Source organism: Elephas maximus, chromosome 16 (genome assembly GCF_024166365.1).
Source record: "Elephas maximus indicus isolate mEleMax1 chromosome 16, mEleMax1 primary haplotype, whole genome shotgun sequence".
Lineage (NCBI taxonomy): Eukaryota > Metazoa > Chordata > Mammalia > Proboscidea > Elephantidae > Elephas > Elephas maximus.
The window spans coordinates 44,075,087-44,093,996 of NC_064834.1; the positions used below are offsets into that span (position 1 = coordinate 44,075,087).

The 18,910-nt window shown below is 41.9% G+C and overlaps 1 protein-coding gene and 1 long non-coding RNA gene across 3 annotated transcripts in view; one reads left to right on the top strand and one right to left on the bottom strand.

The window, feature by feature from the left end:
- Positions 1–611: 611 nt before the first annotated feature.
- LOC126059957 (uncharacterized) lies at positions 612–9,340 on the bottom strand. Its single transcript, XR_007513510.1, has 3 exons — positions 8,879–9,340; positions 7,312–7,437; positions 612–1,175 (listed from the first exon to the last, which is right to left on the bottom strand). It is a non-coding gene; the product is annotated as an uncharacterized LOC126059957 (long non-coding RNA).
- A 210-nt stretch (positions 9,341–9,550) lies between these two features.
- Positions 9,551–18,910, top strand: part of EXOC6 (exocyst complex component 6) — a 217,991-nt gene continuing 208,631 nt past the window's right edge. For both annotated transcript variants that reach the window (XM_049856026.1, XM_049856027.1), the window contains exon 1: positions 9,551–9,712. In XM_049856026.1, coding sequence (XP_049711983.1) covers positions 9,612–9,712 — 101 coding nt within the window. In that variant the 5' untranslated portion in view covers positions 9,551–9,611. The remainder of the gene's footprint in view (positions 9,713–18,910) is intronic.

Sequence of the window (18,910 nt, forward strand, 5' to 3'; positions counted from 1 at the left end):
AGAGACATTTATTCTCTCAAAGCCTGGTAGGCTACAAGTCCAAATTCAGGGCGCTAGCTCCAGGGGATGGCTTTCTGTCTCTGCGGGCTCTGGAAGAAGGTCCTTGTCACCAGTCTTCCCTTAGTACAGGAACCTCAGGTCCAAAGGACGTGCTCTGCTCCCAGCACTGCTTTCTTGGTGGTATGAAGTCCTCATGTCTCTGTTCGCTTCTCTTTTTTATATCTCGAAAGAGATTGGCTTAAGACACTATCTAATCTTGTAGATCTCATCAATATAACTGCCACTAATACATCTCATTACATCACACTGATAGGATTTATAACACATAGGGAAGTCACATCAGATGACAAGACGGTAGACAATCATACAATCCTGGGAATCATGACCTAGCCAAGCTGACAGATATTTTGGGGGGACACAATTCAATTCATGACAACTAGCTACATAATTTGCAGAGCCCAACGTAAAATGAAATGCAGGGCTCTTTGTTCAAAAATTAAGAATTTCAAGATGGCAACAGCCAAGCATTAGACCAAGTGAAAGGCCCTTCTTAGTGAGGGGCTTGTGTGGCAATGCAGGTAATATACCCATCAGCTGGCCCCATCTGTTGGTGTAGCACAGAGCCTGGCACAGAGCAGACTTTCAATAAAACTAGTTGTCGAATGAACAGAAAACAAAAAAACCCATTGATGTCAAGTTGATTCCGACTCATAGCAATCCTATAGTACAGAGTAGAACTGCCCCATAGAGTTCCAAGGAGCACCTGTTGAATTCCAACTGCTGACCTTTTGGTTAGCAGCCATAGCACTTAATGACTACAGTCACCAGGGTTTCCAATGAATGAACATAAAAAAGTTTATTTATTTATTTATGTTAACCCAGGATTAATTACTTTTTGATCTCCTCTGAGGATGGGCCCATATTTCAAGAAAAGCTGATTTTATTTGGCTTCAATTTCAAATCTCCTTTTATTGTTCTCTACCACGGAGTCTAGGTTTTTATGGAACAGCACTTTATGGAGATGGTTTTCCTGCAGGAATCATCCCTGAGGCCTGATGAGTTGCTGTCGCTTTGTTCATATTCCCTTGCACTTTCTGAGTTTGGCCACTTGAGGTCACCGCACCAGCAAGGTGAGAACTGGAGGAGCTGTCACTGTGGACATCCAGAATCAGTAGCTAAAATGCAAGGGGAATGGTTAGCTTATTACAGCCAATGTTTAAGTACTGCCTGTACTTTCCATTTTGATACAGTTTTATAACTACATATTAAACTACTTTTTAAAATACTTGAATGTGGGATAATTGCAACACTTACCCATTGCTGGTGTGAATGCAAAATTGCACAGCCATTGTGGAAAACAGTGTGGTGGTCCCTCAAAAAACTAGAAATAGAACTATCATATGACCCAGCAATTTCCCTCCTAGATACATACCCGAAAGACTTGAAAGCAGAGACTCAAATGAAACAGAAACTTGTACACAATGTTCATTGCAGCACTCTTCACAAGAGGCAAAATGTGGAAACAATCTAAATGTCCAGCGACAGATGAATAGATAAACAAAACGTGGTACATACATACAATGGAATACTTCTCAGACAGTAGGAGAAAACAAGTCTTGATACATGCTATAGTATGGATGGAGCTTTGAAGACATTATGCTGAGCTAAACAAGCCCATCATAAAAGGACAAATACTGTATACCCACACTTATATAAAAAGACAGGAAGAGGCAAATGTATAGGGCCTAAATTTTATTACTAGTTACCAGGGGTGGGAGGGAGGGGGAAAAGGGGGTTAACAATGATGGAAAAATCGCATTGATTAAGGGTAGAGTTGCACAACTGATTATTGTAATTGGTATCATTAAATTGCATGCCTTTAAAAAATTGAATTGGCAAAAGTTGTATGATAGATATATTTACAACAACATCATCAACAACAAAAGAGGAGAGTAGCTGCTGAGACTGCTAATGTATAACTGAACACCTCATGGGATTTGGTTCCTTGGTGTGGAGGTTTAGGATCATGGTTTCATAGGACATCCCAGTTAATTGACCTAATAACACGTTTAGTGCTTCTGTTGTACCTCCTAGTTCATTGCATAGCACCTGGGGCCTTAAAAGCTTGCAAGCAGCCATCTCCAAAGCATAGCAGCTGGTCTCTATTCATCTGCAGCAACAGGGGAAGGAGAGTCAGGAATATGAGGAGGATATGGAATGTGTGGCTAATTGCCTCCATGAACAACTGCCTCCTTTGCCACACAACCAGAAGAACTGGATGGTGCCTGGCCTCCGTTACTGAACATTTTGATCAAAGATTTCGTAGAAGAATCCTGATCAAAAGGGGGGAAATGCAGTACAGAATTCCAAACTCTCATGGACTCTAGACTATCTGGAGCCATGTAGGGTGGATGAACCCCTGAAACTACCACCCTGAGATAATCTTTAAACCTCAAATCAAAAATATCCTCTGGCATCATCTTAAAGGTGAACAACAGTTTAGCTTAACTAGTAAAAAAAAAAAAAAGTCTGTTTTGAGCATTATACTCTTTTAAGATCTATCTATATGGGATCAAACTGACAACAGCAACTCCAAAGATTAGGTAGGAACTTTAGTGGGCAGTGAATTTATGTTAATGAGGAAGGAACAACTCAGAAAAAGAGGGTGAGAATGGTTGTACAACTCCAAGACTGCAATCAATGTCACTAAATTGTACATGTAGAAACTATTGAATGGGTGTATGTTTTCTATATATATCATCAACAACAGCAAAATAAATAAAATTTAGAAAAAAAAATCTGAATGATACTAGCAAAGTCTTGAGAGGCTATAGATCAGGATGTCTGCTCCAGAGTTCTTAGGGGTGGGGAGGGCAATGTTTTCATAGAGAAGTACCCATGTCATGACACATCTTTTTACAACATTAAGCTTGTCATCAGAAGTATTTGCATGTGGGTTATTCATTTAACACATATTTATTAGGCACCTACTAAGTACAAGGCACTGGGCTGAGCAGTGAACAATATAACATTGTCCCTGTCCCTGACTCAAGGAGAGCAGTGCCTGGAGGTGGAGACAGATTCAGCAATTTGTTTACCACCATAATATCTGCCCTAAACAACACAAAGGTCTACTGCCCCAAGGACAATGAACAGGCACTTGACTTACTACTGCAAGATCCAGGGGGCTTGCGAATGTGGATCCAGAACCAAGAGTTGAACCCAAAGATGTGTTCCTGTTCCCGCCTTCTACAACTGCAGGAAACTAATTTCAGGCAATCTCTGCCTACCAAAAGAAAAGCATCTAGAAATAATGAGGTTCAGGTCCAGAGCACCCTGACACACAATCAGGATATTTTGTTAATGATTAGAAAAAGAACACTTTTGTGTCTGTTTTTCATTTTACCAAAAACAAAACAAAACAAACAACAAACTCGTTGCTGTCGAGTCAATTCTGACTCACAGTGACCCTATAGGACACAGTAGAACTGCACCATAGGGTTTCCAAGGAATGGCTGGTAGATTCAACCAACTGATCTTGTGATTAACAGCTGAGCTCTTAACCACTGGGCGAACAGGGCTCCTTATTTTATCAAAGAGGAAGCTAAACACTGGGCTATCTGGTTTAACAACAAATGCCCAATAATGCTAGTGTCCACTGTTAATGTTGATTGAACCCTGGGCCAAACATTACATTAAAAAAAAAAAAAAATTACATACATTCCCATAATTGGTGTATTTTTATGCTTGGTGAGCTATCATTGTCTCTAATTCATTCTTGAAGAAAATGAGGCTTAGACAAGTTCAGTAACCCTCCCGAAGCTCAACACTCAGGAAGAGATGAGTTGGAATTTGAACCCAAGCAGTTAAATGCCAGACCAGGGCAGTTGTATTCCACAGCCTCCTGAGGGAGCAGTTTCCCAGGATAGGTTTTTAGTCTCCAGACAAGTGACTCAAAGTATAAGGCGTTAACAACTAAGAGTTTATTTGCAGATTAGATTCTTACTTTGCTAGTTTTATAGTGGACAATAGAATACATCTCTTGCCTTGCTGGTCTTCCTGATGTGTCTTTCCCCCCCAAGAAGTCCTGAGGAGAGCTTATGGGATGGACCTCTGGAAGTCAGTACATATCCACTGCCAGAAAAATAACTCCACATGCACGTGCAGCCTGCCTATGTGTGCCCTACTACTCCCAGCCTCCTAGAATAGGCTGATGAAATCATTTCTCCTTTGGGTAAAACAACATTGGAACATTCTGCTTGTCTTTTTTTATAAACAGGAACTGTTTATAGCTCCATCTTTTCCAACTCACTAGCTGTGTGGCCTTGGGCAAGTGACTGAACCTCGCTTAATTATATTTATTTATTTATTTTACTGTGCTTTAAGTGAATGTTTAGAGCTCAAGTTAGATTCTCACACAAAAATTTATACACGCATTGTTATGCGACCCCAGTCGCTTTCTCTATAATTTGACAGCACACTCCTCCTTTCCACCCTGGATTTCCCATGTCCATTCAAACAGCTCCTGTCCCTTTCTGCCTTCTCATTTTGCCTCCAGAGAGGAGCTGCCCGTTTAGACTCCTGTACCTACTTGAACTAAGAAGTGCACTCTTCAGGGGTATTATTTTATGTCTTATAGTCTAGTTTAACCTTTGTCTGAAGAGTTGGCTTCGGGAATGGTTTCAGTTCTGGGTCCGGGGGCCATATCGTCCAGGGTTCCTCCAGTCTCAGTCAGACCATTAAATCTGGTCTTTTTACTAGAATTTGAGTTCTGCACCCCACTTTTCTCCTGCTCTGTTAGGGACTCTATGACAGTCATTGGTGATAGCTGGGCACCATCTAGTTCTTCTGGTCTCAGGCTCATGCAATCTCTGGTTTATGTGGCCTCTTCTGTCTCTTGGGCTAGTATTTTCCTTGTGTCTTTGGTGTTCTTCATTCTCCTTTCCTCCAGGTGTGTCGAGACCAATTGATCCAGCTTAGATAGCCATTCCCTAGCTTTTAAGACCCCAGATGCCATTCACCAAAGTGTAAACTTTGTTACGCCAGTTGACCTAGATGTCCCCTGAAACCATGGGTCCCCAGACCCCCATCCCTGCTACTCTGTCCCTCGAAGTGTTTGGTTGTGTTCAGGAAACTTCTTAGCTTTTGGTTTAGTCCACTTGTGCTGATTTCCCCTGTATTGCATGTTGTTCTTCCCTTCACCTAAGATAATTCTTGTCTACTATCTAGTTAGTGCATACCCCTCTCTCTCCTTCCCCACCCTTGTAACCATCAAAGAATGTTTTCTTCTGTTTAAACCTTTTCTTGAGTTCTTATAATAGTGGTCTCATACAATATTTGCCCTTTCGTGCCTAATTTCACTCAGCATAATGCCTTCTAGATTCATTCATATTATGAGATATTTCACAGACTTATCATTGTTCTTTATCATTGTGTAATATTCCATTGTGTGAATATATCATAATTTTTCTATTCATTTGCCTGTTGAGGGGCACCCAGGTTGTTTTCATCTCTTTGCTTTTGTGAACAGCGCTGCAATGAACATGGGTGTACATACATCTATTTGTGTGATGGCTCTTATTTCTCTAGGATGTATTCCAAGGCGTGGGATTGCGATATCATATGGAACTTCTATTTCTAGCTTTTTAAGGAAGCACCAAATTGATTTCCAAAGTGTGAAACTCTCTTAATTTTAATTTCTTCAAATTAAATTGGGAATGATAAAAGTACCTCGAAGGACTGTAGTAAAGATAAAGTTAGATAATATAAAGGGCTTTGCAAATAGTCAGTGCTCAGTAAATAGCAATATGATTTTTATTTTGGCCTATAGCTGAGATTCTTTATTTGAGAGCCTTTTAGAAATGCATCACTTTAGAATAGGCTTTTTGGGAGCACTTTTACATATTTATATGTCACATCTATATTCATGATTAAAATCTACACAGCTATTTATTTAGGACCACTCTGCTTTCTTAGCAAAAACCTTCAGGTACTAATGCAGCTGTCAGAAGTCACGGAGGGAACGAACCAGCAAAAGCTGTTGCAGAAGGCAGAAGTGGTGAATAGACTTCCTTCCATCTTGACTTGAGTTGTGCTTATGTTGAAGCAATCTTTATGGGCAGGTGTTGAGGTAATCTTTATGGGCAGGTGTTGAAATAGGCCTGGAATGAAGAGTGCCTGAGCAGGGGTAGATTACCAGAGTGGGTGTACGGGGTGGGAGGATTTGAAGATGGGTTTGGATAGCTGGTGTTAGAATTGGTGAAGAGAAGGGGAACAGGTCTGGGTAATGAATATAGGAGAGGAATGTCCCAGCAGGAGGCAGCTGCCAATAGAAAACTGTCCTGCACCATGCCCGGCTCTCCTCACCTTCCTTTACAAAACAATGAGTTCTGGCCATGCACATTGACTGAGCTCAGCTAGTCTGCCAATAGAGAACTGGCTTTTTATTCTTTTTATTATCTTTGTAGAAGGGTATGGAACTTGGCCTAATTCCATAAGTCTCAGGTTCAATTTTCAAAAGGTTTCTTATCCTCTCTCAAAGCTGAGCCTTCAACTAGGATGTCTGGGCAGTACAAACAGCTTGTGATCAGCTTCTAACCCAAAAGTTAGTGGTTCTAATTCACTCAGTGGCTCTGTGGAAGACAAGGCCGGGTGAACTATTCCCATAAAGACTACAGCCAAGAAAATGCTATGGAGCACTTCTGTAACACATGGGGTCACCATGAGTCAGGGTCAACTTGATGGTGGCTAATAACAACAACAATACCAGGTGGGAGCGGCTCAGTAATTGGAGAGGCAGTCAACTAAGGAAAAATTCCAATTTTTTTACTGTCGTAAAATATATATAACAAAACATTTGCCATTTCAACCATTTTTAATGTGTACAATTCAGTGACATTAATTATATTCACCATGTTGTAGAACCATCACCACCATCTATTAAAATTCAATTTTTTTACAACTCCATAAAAAACAGTTGTACAAGAATCCAAAACACTGTGATCTAGGTATACAGATGTGGCTTGATCCAGGGATAAAACCTTAAATAACCAGAGGACTAGATGAACTTATCTTCTGGCAAAAGTTTATATTGTTTTTTGCATTGAAGCTCTTGATAAAAGTGGGCATCGGGGAATCTGAAGTAACATTCTCTGTTGGTGCTTCTATTAAGGCAACTGATTACAGCCACATTAGAGAACATTTTATTTAATGTCAATATATAAACAACAAGTTTGAAGAAACTAATTTTTTATGGTTTGATATTGTTCTAATTCCTAATTGTTACCAATCACAGATTAACCAAACTCCTACCTTATGTTCAGACCTGTTCGGAAGACTCCTTTCTAACTCGTCCTGAATTCTTTCTGGTGGCTTGAGGGCGGCAGCATTGTTTTGTTTCAAAACTCCTCCAGCTTTCTCTCAGCTATGTGCAGAACTCTGTGAAGAAGTACAGGAAGTTACAAAATCTAAAAAAAGTCATCTTTGAACTCAAGGACCTTAACATGGTGTGTGACAATACTGGTGAATTTGGGTAGAGGCTTTGTTTCTGCATATTCTCAACACTTATTGGGCCCATACTAAGTATGAGAGGTAGAATAATGGCTCCCTAAAGAGGTCCATGTCCTAATCTCTGGAACCTGTAAATGTATTCTTACATGGCACAAGGGACTCTGCAGATATGATTACGGTTAAGGACTTTGACATACATTATCCCGGATTATGTGGATGGGTTCAACCTAATCAGATGATTTCTTAAAAGCAGAGAACCTTTCCTGGCTGAGGTCAGAGCCAAAGGGAGATGTGACTACAGAAGAATGGTTAGAAAGACGCAATGTTGCTGACTTCGAAAATGGAGGAAAGGAGCTATGAGCCAAGAAGTGTGGGTAGCTGGGAAAGACAAGGAAATAAATCTCCCCTAAAACCCGTTGCCATTGAGTCAATTCCGACTCACAGTGGCCCTATAGGACAGAGTAGAACTGCCCCATAGTTTCCAAGGAGCACCTTGTGGATTTGAACTGCTGACCGTTAGGTTAGCAGCCATAGCACTTAACCACTACGCCACCAGAGTTTCCAAAATCTTCCCTAGAACTTCCAAAAAAGAACACAGTCCTGCCTAGTGAGACTCATGTTGGACACTAAATGTGTTTGTTTTTTTTTTTAAGCTAGTAAATTCGCAGTAATTTTTTTTAGCAGCAATAGAAAACTAATACAAACGGGACAATAATACAAGGTAGACACTAAAACTATTATTACCATTTACAATGGGTGAACTGAAACATGGTGGAATTAGGTCATACAGCTGAAGGAGCCAGGAATTAAGTTGAGGACATCTGTCTTCAGAGCTCAGGCTCTTAACTATTATACAATATATGGCCTCCATACCTTCCAGGATTTTGGGCAGGGGGGAGAATGGAGGTAAGCTTCAAGTAAAAGTTCACTGAAGGGAGTGAGTTATAGAGAGGGATAGTAAAGAGGTTGGTTGACTCAAAAGGAAGTTCAGAGCCCTGGGTTAATGGAGACCTGAGAGTAGTTGCCCCTCAGGCTAGGTTTGCATCCTGTTCCTGATTAATCTTCCTCAGTCAGTGCTTTGATCATGACAAACTGGTTTACCCAGAGTCCTACAAACATGTCATTAAACAAGACCCTTTTCTACACTGGTACCCTTGCCCAAACCACTTCACCTCTGTTTCCCACAGGTCTGATGTCCACCTCCTCCGGAGAGCTCCCCATCCCTCCTCACCCCAGCCCACAGCGACCCAGGGGCACTTGGGTTCAAGGACTTTGGCTTGAAATCACACATCAGCCCCTGGGTCTCTTGTATCTTTCCCATGGTGTCTTAGTTTCTTGCCATTTAATTTTTCTAGCGGTTATAACTCACTTCCAAGTTGACTGGCCCCTCATGAACTTCCTGAGAGTACGGATATGAATCCATCCAGAGCGGGTTGTCAAGGTCACCGACTTATTGGTTCATTCCTAAGATAAACCTTACAACACACAATTTTGCTTTTCTTGAGTGCATGTCCGCCTTTCTCCGACTCCCCATTTTCGAGTCGTAGCGACCCCATGTGATAGAGTAAAACTGCCCAATAGAGTTTTCCAGAGTATGTTAAGCCCGTTGTTAAACGTTCTCATAGCTTTTATTACATATTATTTGGCGATGATTACTTGATTGCCCACCTTCCTCATTACTGCTGTATCTCCAGCGCGTAGCAGAGGTTCAGGAACACAAAAATATATGTTAAAGCCAAAAGGTTTGTCACTAGGTGACAACTAGGAGTAAGTCGTGGGGGAGGGGGGGGAGGTGAAGCCGCACGGCGACCTCAGCGAGTCTCAACTCCCAAACGCTGGCAGCACCTTGACTTCTCGAAGGTGCCGGCGCCGAAACGCCCCCGCGCCGCCGCACTCTTCGCGCCCGGGTGCCCCTACGCCCTCCGCTCCCCGCGCCCCCGCACCACCGCCCCTCGCACCCCACCCTATCCCCGCCCCACCGCCCCTCGCACCCCACCCTATCCCCGCCCCTTTCCCCGCCCCCTCCGCGCTCGCGACACATGCCGCTCGCCCCCGCGTCCGCGCGGCGCCGCGCCTCGCCGGCTCCTTAGCGTCCGGCCAAGATGGCGGAGAGCGCTGAGGGTCTGGGCACCATCCCGGAGCACGAGCGGATCTTGCAGGAGATCGAAAGCACAGACACTGCCTGCGTGGGGCCCACTCTCCGGTAAAGCTCTCATGCCCCCGGGCTTCGGGCTGCCCCCGCCGGCAGCTCTTCAGCAGCTGGGCGGGGCGCTCACCGCCAGCCGCGCGTTGGGCGGCCCGACAGGTGGTGCGCGCGGGGGCGCTGCCGGGGCGGCGGACTAGGGCCCGGGCGGGTGTGGGCGGCTGCACCTGTCCGCGTGGTGGCGGCGCGGACCTCCTCAGCCGCGGGAGCTGTCACCGCGCAGCCAGTGGGTGTGGCTGCCTTGGCCCTTCTGACCCCCGGAGGCGCGGCGGCGCTGCCCCGCGTTCGCCCGCCGGCCCCGGCCCGGGGTCCCCAGGACCCGCCTCAGGCCTGGCCCGCTCCGCGTCTGCAGGGCGGCTAAGGTGGCTGACAGCGGGAGTGACCGGGGCGAAGGTTACCTGCCGGCAGCCGGCGTGACCGAAGTGCCGAGGCGCGCGCGGAAGAAAACCCTGGCGCGATGGGCTGCCACGGGCGTGGGGGAATGGAAGTTAAGCGGGAGACTCCAGCACCATTATCCCGGCGCACGGCCCTGAGTGGGCGAGAAGGGAGCGTGGGCTGGCGGGAAGGAGCTGAGGCTCAGAAACACGCTGGTGTTAACTGTGTGCTCACAGAGCGTGCCTCTGGGGAGAAAGCTTTCACTTATTCACGAGCGTTTCGTTAATTTTGCATCAGTTTTTCTGTTTATTTTAAAAAGGACCCTAAACCACCCCCTTAAGAATACAGTACTAGGTAATCGATATTCTGTGCCAGCTTGAATACCTGCTGTCCTAAAAGAATATTATCCAGAGAATGTACAGATCCATTAGATTAGGTTAGGGACTCTCTTCAAGAATAAAAACCAGTTTCTGTCCAGTGGATTCTGACTCATGGCGACTCCATGTATTGCACAGTAGAGCTGCTCCATAGGGTTTTCATGGCTGTAACCTTTGAGAAGCAGATCACCACATCTTTCTTCTGAGGCACCTCTAGTGGGTTCCAGGTGAATTAGAACTGTCAGCCTTTCTGTTAGGGCAGAGTGCTTACACTAGCTCCACCCAGGGAATTTAAGGTTTTATGTTTAGCAGTGATGATGATGAATGAAATTACGATTCATTTGGTCAGGGAACTTTGGGCAGATTTTGCTTTATCATTAGTATTTTCTTCAGAATACACTTCCTAGGAATGGAGCAACATATGATTTGTGGACCTGTGGATGTAGTTACATTGTAAATTTACCTTTCCCTGAGAGTCAGGAGTCCTGTGTTTTTGCTTTGCCCTTGTCTTGCCACTGATGAGGTGTGCAGTCATGGGTAAAAATAATTTAACTTCGCTGGACCTGGGTTACTTTATTTGCAGAATGGGGAGATGGAGTTTTGGTGCCTAAAAACTTGGGACAGTAGGGACCTTGTCTATTTGTTCACTTCTGTATCCCTAACACCAAGCATGTGTTAGGCATGTGATAAATTTTTGTCGTATGAAGTTCCTGCTGTGAACGATAATTAGTGCATTTCCTTAAATTTCCAAGGTAATTACTTCTTTTCATAAAACTATTTTGGTAATGAAAGTAGAAATCATGGATTAAAAGGATGTTTTGTCCTTCTTACTGCATGGCGAGACTGAAACAATACAGGATGTGGTATAGTTATAAGAGAAGTCCATTTTTGAAAGTAGTGTTGCTTGAGAAGGAAATGCTTCATCTTGGGAAAAAGAGATAAAATTAACATGGAAGGAAATTTTGAAATAGATTGAGAGGCTTTTGGGACACAAACAATACAGTTGATCTGAAAATTTTGAAATAGATCGAGAGACTATTGGGACACAAACATTACAGTTGATCTACATTATTTGTGAATTCGTATTTGTGAATTTGCGTACTCACTCGAGTTTATTTGTAACTCCAAAATTAATGCTTAGTGTGCTTTCACAGTCATGTGCAGAGTGACAAAAAATTTGAGTCACCTTATATACATGTTTTCAGCTGAGGTCAGACAAGGCAGTGCTCTGCCTTCTTGTTTCAGCTCTCAGACTGTCAGCAAGTGTCCTTTTTGCGATCTATTTAGTGCCATTTTTTTCTTACATTTTTGTGCACTTTGTTGCTGATTTTGCTGTTTAAAATGGCCTCCAAGCATAGTGCTGAAGTACTGTCTAGTGTTCTAAGCATAAGAATGCTGTCATGTACCTTAAGGAGAAAATATGTACGTTAAGTATGTTAGATAATCGTCATTCAGTTGTGAGTTATAGTGGTGTTGACCATGAGTTCAACGTTAACCAGTCAACAATATATATTAAAGGAAGTGACTTTAAACAGAAACACATAAAACAAGGTATTGTGGTAATGTTAACAAAAACGTTGTGACCAGAGGCTCAAAGAAACCCAACCCTCTGTTTCCCCTAGGAGCAGTGGTTCAGCATACACTAGTTCAGTGTGCAGCGTGACTTTATAGAACATGACTGCTGTGAATAATAAGAACCAACTGTATATGTGTTCAGTGTTATCATCCAGTTCTCTTTTGCCAGACAGTTGTGTCACCTGCTTACTCTGTTGAAACCCACTGTTTAGCACACTGCAGTGACTATATATACACTGGTCATCTCTCATGTGGAGCCCTGGTAGCGCAGTAGATAAGAGCTCGGCTGCTGACCATAAGGTTGGCAGTTTCAAAATACCAGCTGCTCCTTGGAAACATTATGGGATAGTTCTGTTCTATACCACAGGAATCAACTCAACGGCAATGGGATGGGACACCTCTCATGTATAAGCAGAGTAGGAATCAACTCAACGGCAATGGGATGGGACACCTCTCACATATAAGCAGACTCTTTGTTTGCCTACATAAAAGGCACTGCTAGTAGTCCTTTCTCTTGACCAGTGTTTGAGCTACTCCTATTTCCCCCTATTTTTTTCTAATTTCATCAAGTAAAATGCAAATATTATATTTTTCAAAATCCTTTATTATGGAGAATTTAAATGTGAACCCATCATCTAGCTCCTGGCCAATCTTGTTTGGTCTTTTCCCCATCCACTCTTTCTCATCCTGGATGATCTTGAAGCAGATTCCAGACATCCGTTTGTCCTACCGATGTTATTTTTTGTTGCTATTTCCTAATGTTTTACCTGGCCTGTAGGCTTATGTTACTATTTTATTATTTTTTCCAGTGGCACTCTTTTTTAGCCTGATCTTTCAGTTTTTCTCAGGTCTAGCTTTTTGTGGGGGGTGTGTATCATTGCACACATGTTAATTTTTCTTTCCTTTTTCTCTCATTCATGCTTCTAAGAACTGTCTGTGTTGATGTGAGAAATTCTAATTCATTGTTTGTAACTGCTATATAGTATTCTGTATGTTTATTCACCACATTACAGTTACCATTTCGGTTAACATTGTTATTAGGTGCCCTGGAGTTGGTTCTGACTCATAGCGACCCTATGTACAACAGAACGAAACACTATCCACTCACGCACCATCAGTTCCCTGAGTAATGGAGAAATTTAGGTCTCTTCCAACTCCCCACTACAGCAGACAACATTGCTATGAACACCATCATGCATTTTCCCACTTGGTTGTATATGAGAATTTTTCTGGGACATATCCTAGGAATTGTATGATTTTGTTCACTCTTCTTCTTCCCCACTGCCAATACCCTAGTTCAGGAGACTGTCCTCTTTTACCTGAATTATTGTACTGGACTTCTAACTGTCCTTCCTTCCTCCATCCTTGCCCCATTTCAGTCCTTTCTTGCTGTTCAGCCAGACTGATCTTTCTGCAACACTCATCTAATAATGATATGCAGTTCTTAAATAGGGGAACAAAAGTTTTCTATTGCTCTTAGTTTGAAGTATAAATTCCTTAAATGACTTTCAAAGTGTTTCATGATCTAACTCCCCTAGTTTGCGTTTTGCACTCTAGTCATAATGAATTTTTTCAGTTCCTTAAACACACTTAAGTTTTTTCCCTTATCTCTAGGTTCAACAGTGCTGTTTCTTCTGCCTAAAACCAATCAAACATACCAAAAACCAACCCTGGCATGGTCTACTTTGAATGCCAGTATTAGACATTACTTCTTTTGGGAAGTCTCTGATTCTCACCTAGTCTGGATCAGTTGCACCTCTTATGTGTTTCATAACAATTTATATTTCTCCTATAATAAATAGTACTTCTCACATTGTTCCATAGTTGTCTACTTGTTTTTTATATCTTCAAGAAGTTTGGAAGGTAGCTACCTAGGCAGCCGACAAGAAGACATCCGTATTCGTGCCCATGCCAAAGAAAGGCCATCAAATGAATGCAGAAATTATCAAACAATATCATTAATATCATACATTAGCAAAATTTTGCAGAAGATAGTTAAAAAATGGCTTTGGCCTTAAATTGAGAGGGAACTGCCAGATGTTCAAGCTGGATTCAGAAGAGGATGTGGAATGAGGAATATCATTACTGTTATCAGATGGATCTTGGCTGAAAGCAGAGTATACCAGAAAGATGCTTATTGGTATTTTATCAACTATGTGAGGGCATTTGACTGTGTGAATCATAACAAATTATGGATAACATTAGAAGAATGGGATTTCCAGAACACTTAATTGGGTTCATGCAGAACTTGTACATGGATCAAGAGGCAGTCATTCGAATAGAACAAACAGATACTACATGGTTTAAAATCAGAAAAGGTGTGTGGCAGGGTTGTATCCTTACACCTTACTTACTCAGTCTACCTGCTGAACAGATATTCTGAGGAGCTGGACTATATGAAGAAGAATGTGGCATCATGATTGGAAGAACACTTGTTAACAGTCTGTGATATGCAGATGATACAACCTTCCTTGCCAAAAGTAAAGATAACTTGAAGCACTTATTGATGAAACTCAAAGACTATAGCCTTCAGTATGAATTACACCTTAACATGAAATGAAAATCCTTGTGACTGGTCTGATTAACAACGTCTTGATAAATGGCAAAGAAATTTAAGTTAGCAAGAATTTCAGCACTGCTGGTGGGAATGTCAAATGGTACAACCACTTTGGAAATCGATTTGGCGCTTCCTTAAAAAGCTAGAAATAGAAGTACCATACGATCCAGCAGTCCCACTCCTTGGAATATATTCTAGAGAAATAAGAGTCTTTACATGAACAGATATATGCACACCCATGTTTATTGCAGCACTGTTTATAATAGCAAAAAGATGGAAGCAACCAAGGTGCCCATCAACAGATGAATAGATAAATAAATTATGGTATATTCACACAATGGAATACTACGCATCGATAAAGAACAGTGAGGAATCTGTGAAACATTTCATAACATGGAGGAACCTGGAAGGCGTTATGTTGAGTGAAATTAGTTACAAAAGGACAAATATTGTATAAGACCACTATTATAAGAACTTGAGAAATAGTTTAAACTGAGAAGAAAACATTCTTTTGTGGTTAGGCGAGGGAGGAGGAGGGAGGGTGAGAGAGGGGCGTTGACTAATTAGATAGTAGATAAGAACTACGTAAGTGAAGGGAAAGACAGCACACAATTCAGGGGAGGTCAGCAGAATTGGACTAAACCAAAAGCAAAGAAGTTTCCTGAATGAACTGAATGCTTCGAAGGCCAGTGTAGCAGGGGCAGGGGTCTGGGGGCCATGGTTTCAGGGGACATCAAAGTCACTTGGCATAATAAAATCTATTAAGAAAACATTCTCCATCCCACTTTGAAGAGTGGTGTCTGGGGTCTTAAACGCCAGCAAACAGCCATCTAAGATGCATCAATTGGTCCCAACCCACCTGGATCAAAGGAGAATGAAGAACACCAACGACACAAGGCGGTTACAAGCCTAAGAGACAGAAAAGGCCACATGAACCAGAGACTACATCATCCTGATAACAGAAGAACTAGGTGGTGCCTGGCTACGACCGATGACTGCCCTGACAGGGAACACAACAGAAAACCCCTGAGGGAGCAGGAGAGCAGTGGGATGCATGCGCAAATTCTCATAAGACCAGACTTAATGGTCTGATTGAGACTAGAAGGACCCCGGTGGTCATGGCCCCCAGACCTTCTGTTGGCCCAGGACAGGAGCCATTCCCGAAGCCAGCTCTTCAGACATGGATTGGACTGGACAGTGGGTTGGAGAGGGATGCTGGTGAGGAGTGAGCTTCTTGGATCAGGTGGACACTTGAGACTATGTTGGCACCTTCTGCCTGGAGGGGAGATGAGAGGGTGGAGGGGGTTAGAAGCTGGCGAAATGGACACGAAAAGAGAGAGTGGAGGGAGAGAGTGGGCTGTCTCATTAGGGGAAGAGTAATTGGGAGTGTGTAGCAAGGTGTATATGGGTTTTTGTGTGAAAGACTGACTTGATTTGTAAACTTTCACTTAAAGCACAATAAAAATTATTAAAAGAAAAAAAATTTGTTCATCTTGAATCAATAGTCAATGCCCATGGAAGCAGCAGTCAAGAAATCAAACAACATATTGCGTTAGGAAAATCTACTGCAAAAGACTTTTTTAAAATGTCAAAAAGCAAAGATGTCACTTTGACTATCAAGGTGCGCCTGATGGAAGCCACGGTCTTTTCAGTTGCCTCATCTGCATGTGAAAGCTGGATAATGAAAAAGAAAGATTGGAGAATTGACACATTTGAATTTCATTGGCGGAGAATATTGAGTATGCTGTGGACTGCCAAAAGAACAAACAAATCAATTTTGGAGCCAGAATGCTCATTAGAAGTGAGAACGGTGAGACTTTGTCATGCCTACTTTGAACACGTCCTCAGGAAAGACCAATTGCTAGAAAAGGACATCATGCTTGGTAGAGGGTCAGCAAAAACGAGGGAAACCCTCTATGAGATGGATTGCCACAGTGGGCTCAAACATACCAACGGTTGTGAAGATGGTACAGGACTGAGCAATGTTTTGTTCTGCTGTTCATAAGGTCGCCGTGAGGTGGAGCTGACTCCATGGCAACTAACAACAACAATCTTTAGATTGTTGGGCAGGGACAAGGTCTGTCTGGCTGATTTTATCCCTTGTTACAGGGTTGTGCATATAGGGAAGTTCAATAGATAATCATCTGATCAAGATCCCTTTCGTGTGGATTGAATTGTGTTCCCCCCCAAAAATATGTTGAAGTCTTAATTCCTGTACCTGTGAATATGACCTCGTTGGGGTTTTTCTTTGCAAGTATTATCAATTAACTAAATGACATGCTTCAGGAGCACGGTGGGTCCTAATCCTATGTGACTATTTTCTTATAAAAGAGGACAGACATGAAAACAGGCACACACGGGGAGAAGACACCATGTGAAGATACATCTGCAAACAGCAAAGAAACGCCAGGAATTGTTGGCAGCCACTAGAAGCTACTACTGAGGCATGGAAGAGTTCCTTTCTCAGTGCCCCAGAAGGAATTGACATGGCTGAGACCCTGATTTGGGCTTCTAGCCTTCAGAACTGTGAGAAAATTAGTTTCAGGTCTTTAAATTCACCCACTTTGTGGTATTTTATTATGGCAGCCCTGGGAAACTAAAACAACCCAAAGAAAGCAAAGGTGAAAAGGTACACCTTCTCAATTATGCCGCCGACCTGTACAACACTTTGTGTCTAGCACGTTGCAGATGCTGTTTCTTTTTATGATGATTCTAAAGTGGTACCTCACACCGTATGGCCTCAGTAGTATCTTTCATTCTCTCCTTAGATGTTTAGCCCACATGAAAAAATATTGAAATGATAGTGAACATGAATCTGGGTAAAGCCCTATAAGAAACTTAATGTAGAAAAAAAGACAAAAAATGTATAAATTAAGGAACTGATACTTCTTTTCAGAAAGGAAAAATTTCATTTGTAAAATTTAGCTATCACTATTTCTTTAAAAATCAGTGTATTTCGTTGCAGTAGAATATATAAACTAAATCGATTTTAACGAGTAGTTATTAAGATTAAATCATTTTACCATAAAATTTTTATTTAATATAACTAAAATATGACTGAGATAGTTGTACAGTTTATTTTTAGGGGCTACAAATAATATTTTGAAATTTTTTTTGGTAATATGTACTCAATGTAGAAATTATGTAAAAACAGGAAAGTTAAAAGAACAAAACTACAAAAAATTTCACACCCCAGAAATAATTTACTTGTAAGATTTTGTTGCGCTCCTGGTAGCCTTTTACCTGTGCATTCTTTTATCCCCATTAGTACATGCACATGCATACACAAACATTTGTGACTACCCCTGATACATCAGTGGTATCTTGATTTTTTTCACTTACTAGTATATTGAATAGCCTGAAAATATCTTCTTATAGATCGTTGTGACATATTGTTTAATTTTTTCAATAGTTCTGTTATTGTTGTATCTTCAGCTATCTAACATTATTTCTATTATAGATAAAGCTATGATAATAGCAGTGAGTAAGAGGTAGATGACTTGATTCAAATTCCAGCTCTTTCACTGCTTAGTTACAGAGCCTTGCTACTCAGGTGCGTTATTGACCTTTGTAAGCCTCAGTTTGCTCAACTGTAGAATAGGGATAATGATAGTACCTGCCTTAATTATGTGGATTCTTAAAATGTTTCTAAATTAATTTCTATAAGAAGAATTATTTTTCTGCCTGTTGTTCTATGCCATCCAGTTGATTCTGATTCATAGTGACCCTAGAGGACACAGTACAACTCTCTCCTGTGGTTTCCTAGGCTGTGATCTTTACGTGAGCTGATCACCAGGCCTTTTCTCCCATTGAGCAGCTGGTGAGTTCGAACTGCCAACCTTTCGATTAGCAACTGAGCGCTTAACTATTGTGCTACCAGGGCCCCTTTTTATGTCTAGGAAATTTTAAATATTAGAAGTTCTATTTCCTTGTTTTCTGGGAATTTTATTAATATTCTATTTATATAAATATTTACTGCAGTAAGCCAATCAGAACAGAATTTCTTTAACTTAAGAGACTTTGTAATCTAACATCGATACCTTGTGATGATAAGAAATCATTTTACACAGACAATAAGAAGTAAAAACCTTTCTGGATTACAGATGCATACACACACAGGGATTTGGTGTCATGGATAGAATTATGTCCCCCCAAAAATGTGTGTATCGACAGTTTAGACCATGTGTGGTTGTCCTGCATTTTGTGCTTGTAATTTTATGTTAAAGAGGATTAGGGTCGATTGGAACACCACCCTTACTCGGATTACCTCCCTGATCCAAGGTAAAGGGGGTTTCCCCAGGGTGGGGCCAGCAC